This window comes from Ambystoma mexicanum, chromosome 11, assembly GCF_040938575.1.
Source record: "Ambystoma mexicanum isolate Mex_15411 chromosome 11, UKY_AmexF1_1, whole genome shotgun sequence".
NCBI classification, from domain to species: Eukaryota; Metazoa; Chordata; class Amphibia; order Caudata; family Ambystomatidae; genus Ambystoma; species Ambystoma mexicanum.
This window is the reverse complement of record NC_090934.1, coordinates 1,255,525,277-1,255,541,356: the sequence shown is the minus strand read 5'-3', so window position 1 is coordinate 1,255,541,356 and position 16,080 is coordinate 1,255,525,277. Positions and strand designations below refer to the sequence as shown.

The 16,080-nt window shown below is 47.0% G+C and overlaps 1 protein-coding gene across 7 annotated transcripts in view; it reads right to left on the bottom strand.

The window, feature by feature from the left end:
• CSNK1G1 (casein kinase 1 gamma 1) overlaps positions 1-16,080 on the bottom strand; it is a 1,083,432-nt gene that overhangs the window by 70,299 nt on the left and 997,053 nt on the right. For all 7 annotated transcript variants that reach the window (XM_069624685.1, XM_069624691.1, XM_069624684.1 and 4 more), the window contains one exon: positions 15,870-15,976. In XM_069624685.1, the coding sequence (XP_069480786.1) occupies positions 15,870-15,976 (107 nt within the window). The remainder of the gene's footprint in view (positions 1-15,869; positions 15,977-16,080) is intronic.

Sequence of the window (16,080 nt, the reverse complement as noted above, 5' to 3'; positions counted from 1 at the left end):
TGGGCGTGATAAAGGGGGCCATGGCTGCTGGGGTGAGTTTGCTGGTATTTTTAAATGCAACCCTACAACCTTCTAGGGATTTTCACGACCGAAGAAATGGCCATATACCGGTCCAGGAAATGATGATCCAACCATGGACATTGGGTATTGTGTACATCTTCAATAAAGATTTTGTGATAAAACCCAATCCAGGGTTTTACCTTTTCCAGGGATGGATGACACGATATGCTGGTCTAACCCGAGGTCGAGTAGCATGGACTTCAACAGCATAGCAGGCGCGTCCGAATGATTAAAATATCCAAAATTAAAGTCACCTAGGATCAATGTTCTGGTGTTGGGCTTTAACATGGGGGCTAAGAGATCACTAAAATTTGTCAAAGTCCTCAGTGCTGGGGAGAGTGGGGGGGGAGGGAGGGGTCTGTAGACGATGACAATCGTGGTGTTAGGATTAACTTGAAACTAAGCCCAGATTACTTTGCAGTCTGGGATCTGGGGGGGGGTCCCTTTTTTACATATATTCAAGACTTGATTGTAAATTAAGGCTACCCCACCATCCCTGGTGTTCAACCGGTTCATTACTAAGGATATTATATCCATCGGGAAAAGCTATAGTGAGGGACGGGCCAGCTGCAACCATGACTCCGTGATCGCCCAGAGATCTGTTCATCAATAATATGGTCTGTGACATAACTAATCAATGACAGTGTTAAGCACCTTACCCCAAACTATACTCTTTTTGGTTTCTCTGCATGGCAGTTCCAGTCTAAAGTCTATATAGGACATGTATGTGTCAGTTTGGCATGTCCCTGGTAACCCTTGAACCATACCCTGTGTATCCAGGGTTATTTGGGCAGAGTGGGTAGGCCAAGTGCTAATAGAGGTAGGCTTCTCTTTCGCCTGGGTTAAAGCTCCCATCATTCCTATATATGCTAGGATGCTGTGTATGTGTGCTGTTCACGGAACTAGTGATGCTAGGCTCCTCCCCAGCCTTACAATCCACTCCTTCCTGGTCTGCCAACTCTCCCTGCCCGTGGTCCTTAAAAGCAACCTCTTGGGGCGGTGTCGAGGGGGCAGTTTTTGGTGGTGAGGAGAAAACAATGATGGGGGGGGGCGTACACAGTGGTTGGGTGGGGCTGTGTTCGCCATTGGAGTTGAATGTTTCCACTGTTTTTCAAGCTTCTCCTTCCCGGCCTGCTGGCTCACCCTTGAAAGCAACCTCATGGGGCAAGGCGATGCCGGGAGACACGGGTGCTGGTATCATGGAAAAACAATTGCGTACACTACCGGACACTGGTATGCCCAGCCCCTGAGTGCAGATCACTGATTTTATCACTGTATTAGCGCTACCTCGTCTTGAGAATGAGAGGTTATTTATTTCTAATCGAGTGTGTGCAGCTTTTATGGCCTCCAAAACTGTCAGGGCTGGCTGGAGTAGGTGGTCTAGTAATAGGAAAGGCCCTGTACATAGAATACACATTGTGGGTTGCCCAAGTCAAGATGGAGAGAAAGATCTTATCTGATTGGTTTAAGGAACAATGATATGTTTACTTTGAATGGTGGAAGGATAATGGGTTGGATTCTTGGGAGGTGAGCACGATTCTAAACTGCCTTTCATCCATAGTAATTCAGTGGCTGGTTGTACATTTATTAAGCTCCTCAAGTACGGCCTTCCAGAGTTCAGAAAATCCACTAAATAAGTAAGAAAACCGATTGCTGTGCCTGAGAGAACTTGAAGACATCAGGTGGGATTGTTCCTTTTAAAAGTTTATAGACTTTCACAGAGAATGTTCAATACTTTTATTTAAGTGACTTGAAGTTATTTTATGATTATACAGTGTGTGAACTCGTTTACACTGCTTAAGACAAGAAAGGAAGCTATTAGACTGTTTTTAATGTTTTCTGCATGATAACATTTCAAACAGCATTTGTGCAAGCGCGAGTCTTCGCATCTTCAGCAACGTCATTTATGGGAGCGTGCGGGTATGGAGAGCGATAGTGCGTGTGTTCAAATGAATTGTGCGCGGGGTAGTTTTTAGCGCGAGTACAAGTTTTCATGTCTTTAGCAACGTCGCATATAAATTGCACTTGTGCGGTGAGCGATAGTGCGCGAGTACAAGTTTTCACGTCTTTAGCAGCGGCGCGTATAAATTGCGCGTGTGCGGTGAGCGATAGTGCGCAAGTCCGAATGAAATGTGTGCAAGACTGTTACAGCCCGAGAACAAGTTCACGTCTTTAGCAGCGTCGCCTGTCAATCACGCATGTGCAGTGAGCGTGTACGTGAAATTAAAGCGCATGTCGAGTAAAGAACTAGCGCAAGGTTTTTTCTGAGTTTTGAAACGCGTGTTTAAGAAATACGTGCACGTGTTTATTTTTCTCGTCGAATATGCGCGTGTAAATATAAAACTCATACGCAGGCGGCGCAGCATTTAAGGAAGTTAAGGAATACTCATTTTCACGTAACTTTTACACTAAAAGGAGATTCTATACGTCAAGAAAAAACTGCATTCATTTAAGCATCTAAGTTCAGACTTTACAGAGCATAATGTAATGAAGAAAATCCAAGGCTGATAAGCACTTGCAAGTCATTCACTTTAGAGTTCTAAAGAGACTATGAATGGCACAGTGGCAAGATTTAAAGGTTTTCAAAATGAATTAATAACCTCTAAGTCATAACAGAGGTTAAAGAGGTAAAGAAGTTAGTATATGTTAAAAAACATTTTAAGAAAAGAAATTGATATATTATTGCATAAGTAACCAAGCGTATTTGTTTTATCACAGATACCAGAGCCTACCAGAAAGTTGCAGGGCAGCAGTGTCTTGTTGTTTTCTCCAATTCCCCTTTCCCTTTCTTGGGGTTCTCAGCTCAGCTTTTATTTTAGGGTTGAGAGGTGACCTGCTGGTGAGGGTCTGTGGGACCAGCATCAGCTCCTGTGGAATTCCGTCAAGCCGGACCCTGATAAAAACATCTGCTAAGCCCATACTGAGGACAGGAAGCGGAGAGTACGTACAGTCTTCTTCCCGCACCTTCCTGAACCGGCACAAACCGGCTCCTACGCACCGGCGCTTACATGCCTGATGTGAGATTAAATGCTTCAAAGAACTACAATGCTTCTGGAAAATGTAGTTTCCTCAGGTTCCAAAGCCCAGAATTACAACGGAGCACCGGAACACACAAATGAAACAATATGCTATAAAAAAGGAGGAAAAATCACCTTAGAGCAATGTAGTAGAGTATTGACGGCTCAAGTTTCACTAAAAACAATGATTGTATGGGGCGATTTCAATGCAAAATTGGGTAACAGCCGGAAGAGTTGTTTTGTGACCCCCAGGAAGATTTACCACAGGACATACAAAGTTCCATTAGGGTTGACGAGCGAGTGGATACAGAGGATATGCTACTACAGTTTCTATGGATTGTGATGGGTTTAGGACTGTTAATGGCCACTGCAAAGAGGACATACCAGGGACATTTACATTCCTATGTAATAGAGAAGTCCACAATTCATTATACAGCAATCCCAGTTTGGTATGACCTCAATTTCAAATTCTTAAAAAAATTGAAGTGACCATGCTGCTCTATCCTGTCACTCTTTACTAAGGCTGTAGCCTCTGATGGGGATATGGACATCGAACGACCTAAAAGGTGGAGAAAGGTTGATGAATATCTAATATCAGCCAAAATCTTGCAAATGTAAATAGTTTAAATGAATGCATAGATATTGCACTTAAAATGTCACAATTTACAGTCCTAATATCTGCTACACGAGCTGAAAACACATAAAACAGATCATAGGTCAAATAAGGCTACGAGGCGTGTTAGTCAGATAAGATGTGCAAAATATTGAAGGCTAGGTTGCTTATAGCCATTTAATCTGATCAGAATATCATTTATGTGATTCGTCAAATGAGGAAATTGTATGCTAGCAACCCTAGAAAAGAGCAGAGTTATTAGATTAAGCTTGGAAAGATTTAGTGCTAGTGTCGGGTTAGACTAACTCGCCCAAGTTCAGGGCATTGCTTACGAAGAGGCCCGACTTCAAAAACTCTGTAGTTATGAATGTTTCCTCAGATGTCTTGATACAAGGTTTTGAAAATCTACATACAATCAGCTGACGAAGAGTCTGATTTTTTTTGCACGAGATCCATGAGGACTTGAGTTTTAATGAGGAAAGAACACCATAAGAGGCAGTTTAACTGAGTAGCTAAGGCTACAAGGAGGCTGAATGCCAATAGCCCTCAGTTTAGGTGGTGTCCCGATAGAGGGTTTTAAGGCCAAATTCGAAGTGTGGGTTCTGTTACTACATAAAGTATTTAATTCTATGATTACCCTGGATTCTTACCCACACACATGGGATATTGCAGTAATAGTTCCCTTATTCAAGAAGAGCGAAAGGTTATTGCAGTCTTGCTACAGACCAATCCCTAAACATCTTTGGGATGGTAATACTAAGTAAACTGGAAGAGTGGTTTGAGACAATTAGGATAATGTTGCTGATACAGTTAGGATTTAGAGAAGTCCGCAAATATCCAGACTCTAAATTTAGATCCAATTTGAGCAGATTTTGTGCTTTTCAATAAAAAATTATATTTGCACCATTTATGGACTTAGCCACAGCATTTGGCCCACGTTTTGGTCCGTATTAACCGAGAATCATAATTGCATTTCAAAGTAATAGTAATACAGCTGCTGTTCGAAACGGACAATTTGACTACAGCCAACCATTTAAAGTACAAGCTGGGTCAGACAAGGCTGCTGTGTTTTGGTCCCACACTCATTTTGTTTACAAATGCATTGTAGAGTGCTTTGTGCAATTTGTGCAAGCTCCCCAGTTTGAGATCTGTACAATCCCACTTTCGGCTTGTGCAGACAATGCAGTCCTAGTAGCCAGAACCCGGATTGGTTTACTGAAAGTCACAATTTGTTACATTTATGCCCCATGGCTCCATCATTCCCACCCAGATTTACTCCTCTTTCGAATGCCTTGTCTGCAGGCTCTCTCCACTAGCCACTCTTACTGTTGCTACTCTCTTACCAGCTCCCTGGTCAATTTACCTCCTTTCTCTCTAAGTGGGCAGACCTCTCCTCCTCCCTCCTGGCCTCAACTCCTTGGTGACCTAAACATCCACCTCGATTCTCCCTGAACCACATCTGTGCTCTTTCGTAACCTCTGCGATTGCCTCTCCCTTTCTATCCTCCCCTCTGGCCGGACTCTCTGCAGGACACACACTTGATGTCTTGATCTCCTCTGGCCTCCCCCCCTCACTATCCCTCTGACCACTCCTCTAGCTTGGAGAGATCATGGTCTCCTCTCCTCGCTCCCTCTTCCCCCCATGCCAAGCCTACCCCAACCTACCTTCTCGGACATCAAGCCCATAAAGCATGTGTCAGTTGAGGCTTTTGCTGCTACCCCCCCCCCCCCACTCAACCCATGGCTGACTCACATCCTGACAGCCCGGTCGCTGCTCTATTTCTCCATTTCTGACGCTCTTTCCCCAGTCATGAGGATCCGCATGAAGTCCAAAGCCAAGTGCAATTCCCGGTCTGACTCCTTGTCCGGCTAACTATCGCCCAATTTCCATTACTCCCTTTCTGGGTAAACTCCTGTAAAAGCTGGCCATCTCTCAACTTAACCTTCATTCCGATTCCGTTGGCTCTCTCCATAACCACCAGTCAGGCTTCAGAGTTGCCGGAAGCACAGAAACTGCTCTCTTGAACATCCGTAAAGATCTGCTCTCCAACCTTGACTCCACCATTCCCTCTGTCCTTATCCTACTCGATCGCTCTTCTGCTTCGACACTGTCAACCATATCACCCTGCTCAACCGTCTCTGTTATAAACTGGGCATCACCGATCAGACTCTGGCATGGCTGACCTCTTTCCTCTCTGATCGACCCTCCCAGGTCCAACTAGAGTTCCACACATCGATTCCACACTCTCCCTTGCCCGACAAACCAATGCTGTCGTAGCCGCCTCAGCCTACACCTGCAAGCTGATCACAGCCTGCCGACCATTCCTCACTACACAAAATAGCATTACCTTGGCCAGGACACTGGTTATGTCCAAACTGGACCATTGTAATGCTGTATACCAGGGCACCAATCAACGCAACCTCAACAAACTCCAGATCACCCAAAACAGTGCCATCAGAGCGGCCCTTAACATCTCCAGATCAGCCCACATTTCAGAAACTAGGAAGAACCTTCACTGGCTCTCAGTCTCCCAAAGGATTTCCCTGAAAGCTTTGGCCCTCACTTACAAATGCATAAACAACCAGGCCCCTATCTATCTAGCATCCCGCTTCATCCAGTACATTCCATCGCGGTCTCTAAGATCTGCCCAAACTCAAGGTCTCACTATTCCCAGATTTAAGCTGCAAACAGCCGGCGGTGTCAGCTTCCCAATCCAAGTGGCTAAACTCTGGAACACTTTGCCACTCACCATCAGAAATATACCATAATTTAACTTATTCAAACACAAAGCCAAGCGCTGGTTAGCTACCTCACATGAATAAATGTGCATAACTCGACCCTAAGTATGACCGCTGGGACTATCTATTGCCGTGCACAATACTGCTCCATCGCACTTGATGTTTTGTAACATTAACGGTAATTCCGCCATGTTTGTAACCACTTGGCCGATTGTGTCATTTTTGTAATTCTTGTAATTAATTTTGAAGACATGCGCCCGGTTGCCCTCGGGCCTGGCTGCGCTATACAAATAAAACAAATCCAAATATAGGGTCCTTCCTTTCCATCTACCTGTGGTGTTACCCAGGGGTCAAACCCCTCACCCTGGCTTTTCAACCAATATCTGACAACTCTCACCCACTGCATTGCCATTTTCTTCTCAAATTTCCAGTGCTATGCAGACGACAACTCATTTTCAGGATGCCCTCAACCACCTCCTCTCCTTCTCATCTCGGATTGCCTAACTGCCATTCAAGGTTGGTGTGCCGCCAATGATCTTTGTCTAAATGCCAACAAGACTGAGATCCTCCTCATCGGTACACCTTCATCATCTTTTCCACTCACTCTCTGGCCAGTCTCCTTTGGCCCTCCTCCTACCCCCACCTGCGAGGCTAAGAACCTCGGGGTCATCTATGACTCCACACTTTCCTTCTCCGCCTACATCTCGGATGTCTCTAAAAAGTCAAACTTCCTACTGCACCTCCTCAGATGTACTTTGCCTTTCCTATCCTTCCCCACAAAAGCTCACCGTCTCCCAAGCTCTGGTTCTCTCTAGGCTGGATTATTCCAACAGCCTCTTTCTAAATCTACCTGCCACTACTCTCCGCCCTTTACAAATAATCCAGAACAGCCCTGGGATCGTATCTCTCCAGCTCAGAAATTCCTTCATTGGCTCCCAGTGGATTCAAGGATTAAATTCAAAACCCTCTGCATTGTCCACAAGGCTTTCTGGGGCCTGGGTCCTAAATACCTTCAACTATCCCTCTAAATATTTCCCCTCTTGAGCTCTTCGCTCCTCTACCTCCAACTCCCTCAGGGTCAGTCGTTTTTTCAAAGAAACGAGTCGGGGGTCGATCTCCTTTCGGCTGGGGCCACCCTTTGGCACAGCCTCCCTGCCACAAAACTGGAGAATCATCTCCGGTTACGGAAGCACCTCAAGACCATCCTCTTTGCTTCTGCCTTCGCCCCACCTTCTCCCCTGCTAATCCGTTTCTCTTCTCTGCACTGTGCACCTGGTCACCCTTTTTCCTCCGGGCCCAGGTACCTGCTCACCTTGCGACCCTCCTCAACTGCCTCCGGGCTGCCCATTGCACTGGGCTCTGTATCTGTACCCATACAGTCTCCCACCCACTTTTTCTTTCTGCTCTTATCAAACATGCCATGTCTACTAAACCCCATCACTTGCCAGTTGATGGCTGAACTACCACCGTTTATTGGCTTTTATTTAAATATTTATCTGTTTCTCCTCTGCGCACACTTTCCACTCCTCCGCCCTTTCCATGCACTTTCTCCCCATTTCCTTTCTCTTGCACATTCACATTCTCAAATGTCACTGGGCCTAGTAAGATCGTCGTTTTGTTCTACCCTGTTCCCCTCCCTTGCCTTGTCGCGCTCTGAAACACTTGTGTATGAGAGCGATATAAAAAAAAATATCAATTCAATTCAATACATGCAATTTAGGAGTCATCTTGGTTTAAAGATCATGCGGATAGATCAGCAATGATGGCATTTACAAGGTGGAGGAAAAAATATCCATATTTTATATTCGAGACTGGAGATAAGGCGATTCCGAGGGTCTCTTCACATAAGGGAATAGTTTCTTACCTGTAACTCCATTTCTCCAGCATTGGTATCTTTCATGGATTCACATGCTTTGAATATTCCCCGTCGTCAGGCTGGGAATCCCCGGTACATTATATAGACCCTTTCCCGTAGGAAAACTTTTTCGACGCTTATGCGTCCTATCCACCTCGTTTTGTATCATGCGTGCCCGTGCCGTCAGGACGTCATGATATAAATACAGGCCCCGCCCCCGCGCTCCCTCAGATTTCGGCCCCCAAAGTAGTGGGGGAACCGGTTTGCATGATCAGGGGAGGCAGGTGGGCGCATGTGAATCCATGAAAGATACCAATGCTGGAGAAATGGAGTTACAGGTAAGAAACTATTCCCTTCTCCAGCATTGGATCTTTCATGGATTCACATGCTTTGAATAGATTACATAGCAGTACTACCCCCAAGAGGAGGTGTGCATGCAAACCCCTATACATTCTTCGCAAAAGGCCGTTCCCTAAGATTATGTATACATCAGTAATAGTTTACATAGGGAAAAAACGGACCACATACAGTCATAAATTCCACAGGATGCCACCCCGCAGCCGGGGCTTACCTTACTGGAATAGGTGTCGAAGCACCGCCTGTCCCATCCGGGTGTCTTCGGCATGTTGCTGCGACAGGCAGTAATGGCGGGTAAAGGTGTGTGTAGTCGCCCAGGTAGCCGCCATGCAGATGTCCCCTAGAGGGACTCCGGCCCACAGTGCCGTCGACGATGCCGCTGCTCTAGTTGAATGAGCTCTTGGCCGTCGTAGAAGAGGCTTCCCTGCCTTGGAATGGCAGTACGAGATGGTAGATGACACCCATCTTGAAAGTCCTTGCTTTGAAATGGCTTTTCCTCTAGCACCCAACCCATAGGCCACAAACAGCTGTCTCGTTTCTCTGAACGGTTGCGTACGATGAAGATAAAACTTGAGAGCCCTTTTTACATCCAATGTGTGTAGCATGCGCTCCGCTCCCGAGCATGGCTCCGGAAAAAACGTAGGCAACACGATAGAAGAGTGTTTATGAAACACCGAAGGAGCTTTTGGTATGAACTGTGGGTTAGTGGCTAGGACTACCTTGGTCTTGAAAAATCGTAAGTATGGTGGGTCCACCATTAGAGCCTGAACTTCTGAGATACGTCGGGCTGAAGTGATGGCCACCAGGAAGGCCAATTTCCACGACAGAAACTTCAGAGACGATGATGACATTGGCTCAAACGGAGGTTTCATAAGAGACGTTAAGATCAGATTGAGGCTCCACTCCGGTGGAAATTTCTTCTCTGGAGGGAAACTCCGAAAGAGGCCTTTAAGGAAGTGCTTAATCAGGCGGTCGCTGAACAATGGTGCCGAGTGCCGTCGACGAGTAAACCTGGAAATGGCTGCTAGGTGTACTTTTATTGACGACACCGACAGGCCCATTTGAGCTAATAACAGCAAGTATGGAAGGAGCTGTTCCGGCCTAATCGATTGCGGGGCCAAACCTGGTTGATCCTCACACCATTGACAGAACCTTTTCCATTTGTACGCGTATGAGGCGTTTGTGGAAGGTGCTCTTGCCACTTGCAGGATACGTCGACAGTCCTCCGGAATCGTTAGCCGACCAAATTCGGCGAAGTCAGGAGCCAGGCCGTCAACTTGAGGCTGTCCGGGTCGTGATGCCAAACGACACCCTCCTGTCGAGACAGAAGGTCGGGGGTCTTCTGGAATCTCATCGGTTCCGCCGCCGCTAAGTGTAGTAGGTCTGAAAACCACACTTGTCTGGCCCAGTATGGGGCCACCAGAATTACCCGACATGGGTACCTGAGGATCCATTGCAACGTCCTCCTGACAAGGGGAAAAGGAGGAAATGCGTACAGGAATTTGTTCGTCCATGGGAATGAGAACGCATCCCCCAGTGAGCCCTGCTGAGGCCATCTGCTTGCGTACTGATGGCATTTCTTGTTGTTCTTCGTTGCAAACAGGTCTATGGAAGGGTGTCCCCATTCCTTGAATACTTGTTGAAGTTGTTGGTCGTTCAGCACCCATTCGTGAACTTCGTTCATTTCTCTGCTGAGGGCATCGGCTTCCACGTTTTTCACTCCTGGTAGGTGAAATGCTAAGATTTGTATGTTGTGTTGAAGGGCCCAATGCCAGATTTTCTGTGCCTCTGTCGATAGGGACCTGGAACGTGTCCCTCCTTGTTTCCTCAAGTAGAACATCGTAGTGGTGTTGTCCGTCATGACACGCACCACCGAGTCCCTCAGTTGCGGAAGAAAAGACTTCAGAGCCCATCGCACTGCTCTCAGTTCTAGCAGGTTGATATGCAGGGAGGACTCCTGCAAAGACCACTGGCCTTGTACCTGTAACATATCCAGATGAGCTCCCCATCCGCTCAGCGATGCATCCGTCACCACCGTCTTTTGGAACTCTGGTTCCAGTAGAGGCATCCCTCTCGTTAGGTGAGTAGACACTTTCCACCAGCCGAGTGCTTGAACTAGTTGTTCGTCGACGACCAGTCTGTCGGACCAGCGACCTCTGCTCTGTGCCCAACGGTCCGCTAGAAATTCCTGGCAAGGCCTCATAAACAGACGGCAGTTGTTTATTAACGGAATGCAGGACGACATGGTCCCTAGCAGGGACATGTACTTGCGCACAGAGACTCTGGTACCGCCGCTCCATTCCGACGCCTTGTTTTGAAGTTTCTGAATTCTTTCGCTGGATGGTTTCACCAGGCTTGTGTGCGTATGAAACTCCGCTCCTAGAAAGACCAAGGTCCTCGAAGGCTCTACTGAGGACTTGTTGAAGTTTATTGCGAAGCCCAGTTCCTGTAAGATGGACATTGTGGCTCGTAGACTGTCTCGTGTTTGTTCCTTGGATGACCCTCTGATTAGCCAGTCGTCTAGATATGGATAGACATGATGACCATCCTTCCTTAAATGGGCCGCTATAGGGGCCAAGCACTTGGTGAACGTCCTGGGGGAGGACTTGAGCCCGAACGGGAGGACCTTGAACTGAAAATGCTTTCTCCCGACGACGAATCTTAAATATCTCCTGTGTCGTGGGCGTATTGGGATGTGAAAATAAGCATCCTGAAGGTCTAGTGAAGAGAGATAGTCCATGGGTTGCACCGATCTGATAACCTCTTGGAGTTTTAGCATTTTGAATTTTTGGCTCTTTAGCCACTTGTTGAGTACCCTCAGGTCGAGAATGGGCCTCCATTTGCCGTTTGGCTTTTTGACAACAAAGAACCTGGAATAAACTCCTTGGCCTTCCTGTGCCACAGGAACTCTCTCTACCGCCCCTTTTCGCAACATAAGCTCCACCTCTTGTCGTAGGATTTGGAGGTGGGGCTGTGTCGAGAATAAAGGAGGAAGACGCGGAGGCTTGTCTTTGAATTGCAGCGCATGACCCATGCGAATCGTGTCTAGGACCCATCGATCTTTGGTGATGCATTTCCATCGGTCGAAGTGATGAGAGACTCGACCCCCCAGGACGTTCCGAAGGCCGTCATTGGTTGCTGGTTTGCTTGTTCTTCGTTGACGACGGACCTGAGCCTCGCCGCCTGGAGGCTTGATAGTCCCTGCTTCCACGTGCCGACTGGGACGCTCGTCTGAACCCTTGTGAAGAGTACGAGGGCCTGTTAAATCCACGGTCCCTCGAGGCTCCAAAGCGGGAGTTTCCAGAAGCACCTCTGAAAGGGCGAAAAGAGCGAAAATTTCTACCCGTTTGAAGGGCGCCGAGGGACCTAGCAGTATCCGTGTCTTCTTTCATCCCTTTCAGCGCTTCATCAACCTTTTCGCCAAACAGGTGCTCCCCTTCGCATGGCATGTCCAGGACTTTGTACTGTACTTCAGGACGGAAAGTAGTACATTTGAGCCACGCTTGTCGACGAAGCACTACTCCATGGTTGATTTGTTTGAAACCAGACTCTGCTAGGTCCACTGCGATATTAATAGCGTGGTTCGAGGCCTCCTCGCCGTCCCGCACCAGTAACATAGCTGCTTTTCGGTGTTCGTCTGGCAGGTGTTCTAGGATAGGGGCTAATTTGTGCCACATTTCCCTATCATATCGTGACACGATCACTAAGGAATTGGCTGCTCTTACTGTCGTCGCTCCGACCGAGAGCACCTTCTTTCCAAATGCGTCCTGCCTCCTAGCCTCGCTTTCCGGTGGCGTTGAACATTTTTGCTGGACCCTGGCCTTCCTAGCTGCTGCCGCCGACACCACCGAGTCAGACAAAGGCTGTGATGTTAGACATTTTGGAGTGGACTCCGGAGCTTTAAACTTTTTCTCGATCCGTCCCTTTATGGCTGGTTCCGAGAACGGATGGCGCATCGTTTTGAGACCTTCTTGCCACACGTGGTCAAGGATTGGGATGGCAAATACCGATTTTCTCCTTTGACCCATATGGTCAAAAAGGAAACAGTCTTTCCTCTGCTCCTCAGGAATCAAGCCGAATTCGGAACACGCTTTCCCCATCATTGCATGGAAGGCTCCCACATCATCAGGGGGAGATGGCTGTGTCTGGCTCCTCGTAGACTCCAATTCTACATCCGAATTCCATGTCGGGTCCCTCGACGGTGACAGGGAGATGTCTGACCCAGAGTCATCATGTATAGAGTCGGACTCCGACAACTCACCCTCCTCCTGAGCTCGAGGACGATCTTTTACCGCCTGGGGAGCCGATGGGTGATTCGTCGACGAGCGAGCCGTACAAGTTTGCTCGTCGACGGAAGGTACAGACAGAAGTGACGATGACGTCCCAGGTTGAGGGAACTGGGTATCCAGCCGCTGTAGTAGCTTCTGAAGAGTATTAAGCACATCCAGAGACAAAACTGTCTGGGGGTTCAGCAACGTGGATGATATAGGTACCATACCCCCGCTCGCACTCGTCGCCGTCGTCGTCGACGTGGAAGGCCGTAAGCCTAAATCCAATGGCTGCAGAACCATGTCACCTTCCCCTTCCGCCGAGCAGGCCGTGTCTGGCTGCAGTAAGACCTCAGGGGGGATCGGGTCATAGACCTCAGGCAGCCAAGCCATAGACTGAGTTTCCGTCGACGAAGGAATCCCAACCGCTGCTGCTTGAACGGTAATAGGCATCGTCAATGACACCGAGGTCGACGAGGAAGTCGTCGTCGTCGAGCCTTTAGACTTCGTTGTCGATTTTGATGCCGACTTCCCGGCTGAAGCTTCTCGACTCACGGAAGACCTGGGACGGTCCCCTGAGGAGGATTTAGACAGCGCCAGCCTCTCCGTCTTAGATGATGAGGAGGAGGAGGGCTTTTTATGAGATGAGGAGGATCCAGCATGTTTCCCCTTATGCTTGTCCTCAGGGCGAATTTCTGCTGGCCGCACCTTCTTCGATGGAGGCTCCGACTTGCTCCTGGAGGCCGTGGAGCCAACTTCCGAAGCCGGGTAGGCACCCGCTCCGTCATTAAGCCAGTCGACCAGCCTTCTTTTACGGTCCTTAAGGGTTTTTTGGGAGAAACCCTGGCATATCTCACATGTATCCGCCGTGTGGTGCGGGTGGAGACAGTAGATACAGTCCATGTGGCCGTCTCCTTCATAAACCTTTTTGAGGCCACAGGTTGCACATGGGCGAAATAACGCCTTTCCAGACATAATTCTCCAGATTTGAACTTCGCTTACGCGAAACAGACAAAAAAACAATCTAGTTATCACTAGTAGTAACACGAAGATCCCACTGCTTTGAAAGACGGTTGAAATCTGAGGGAGCGCGGGGGCGGGGCCTGTATTTATATCATGACGTCCTGACGGCACGGGCACGCATGATACAAAACGAGGTGGATAGGACGCATAAGCGTCGAAAAAGTTTTCCTACGGGAAAGGGTCTATATAATGTACCGGGGATTCCCAGCCTGACGACGGGGAATATTCAAAGCATGTGAATCCATGAAAGATCCAATGCTGGAGAATTGGAGATTACCTTCCTTGAAACACTCAATGACATTTTAGACAAATTAAATGTAGGTTGTCACAATCAATTGGAGGAATTTTCAATTTTTGTAATATCTATGCAACTGAAACTATTAAATTATATGATTAGAACCTAGCAAACTAAAGTGTTATCAGCAGCTCTGTATGAAGCCGGGGTTTAGGAATTCATCCAGGATTCACTTACAAGAAAAGTGTTGTCATAATGTGCAGGGTCCAGCATCCTCGCAGATATATACCATTCACAAATAACTGGGAATACATCCTGCAGAGGATTTTATTAAATTACAGGTCATTGCTCCGGTTTGACACGTGTATGGACAACACCCAGTGCATCACTTGCGCATTTTATTATCAAATCCATCAACCGACGAAATTATGCTGTGCAGATTCTTTGGCTTGAGTTTATTATAAAGGAACTGAAAATGCTGACTTGCGGTATGTGACTAATCCGGTGTTAAATTCAATATCTAGTCAGGTCAGTTGACAACATTACCTGAATATGTCCCCTTTGTTAAAATCATGAGACTTGTTTCACATGAGATTTCATTGTCTGGAATTTAATGCAGTAACAGCAAAAAGGGATAAAAATCAAATGACTAAGCGTTGTGTTTGTTTTGAGAGGGGGGAGTCAGGAGTCATTTCTTAATTTTTTGTAATGCATACAAATAAAGTTACATTGTCCCTGAACTGAAACAGTATGGCATGGCATTTTAGCAATGCAATCCTACTCTTGTGTTTATTTTGTGAGCTCAGACTCTTGCTTTTGTGTGGACTAGTCATGCCCTAGCCAGAAGGTAGCTGTACATGGGAAACTTGGCTATATTAACAATCGGCTTATGATGACATGCACCATATTACACAAAGCTCTGGTTAAATTGTTGTCACCCATCTCCATGGGTCGAGTATATTTTTTAGGTCAAGGCAGTAAACTAATTTACTCAGCCTGCAGGCCTAGCAGAAATTTTTGTAGAATTCATGAGGCCTGCACACGGTTATAAACTAATTATGCGAGATGATGTAGCTCCATTTTACTCATCTTAGTACTTCTTGTTTAAAAAGGTATGGACCAAATGAGCCAATGCTGTAAGACCAAATAGTAACAAGCTCAACTCACAACCTGCAAGGGAAGAAGGAAATGCTGCATTTGCAAAGGTGCCCCAACTTTAGCCGAACAGGCCCACAGTATGCCTCTTCCAACCAAGGCTGTAAATAGATCCAGATGAAGAGGTGCAATTGTATAGCTTTCCAATATAGCTCTAAGCAAGAGTGCTGCCACAGAGCCTCTTAAGATACCACTGGAACCCCCTTGACTAAGCACAAACAGCTGCAGAGCCAGCAAATGTCAGCTCTTTGAACAATGGCTACAAGCATTTGTACAATCACACATTAGGTCTTGGCTGAGTTCCATACCAATCCTCTTCAAAGGGGCCAAGGCACAGGAAAGCATATCACCCCCATGCATATCTATCCTTCTGCAACTCCAAGTTCAGAGGCTTCATTAGTAAGCAAACCATCATGCAGACACTGCAGTGAAACTCAACGAAATGGATAAATGAGCCACTTAACTGCATAAAAAGAAAGCACACACCAATGAAAACAACCTTTGAAACTGCATTCCTGTAAAGAGAATGAAGGCTCAAGTTAACATACTTCGCTTCCTCCACCACCTCCACCTCGGCCTGCGCTGTGATTGGTGCATTGGAGTGTCCCCCTGTTTGGTCATCCGGATTCAGCTCGCCATTGGTGGAACTCACCACCTGTGCAAGAAAACAAAACAAAGATGTTTGTGAATACATCGAAGGCTGCAAGTCCATCCTAATTACAGATCTAAATATTTGCTCCATTTCAGATATGTATCCTA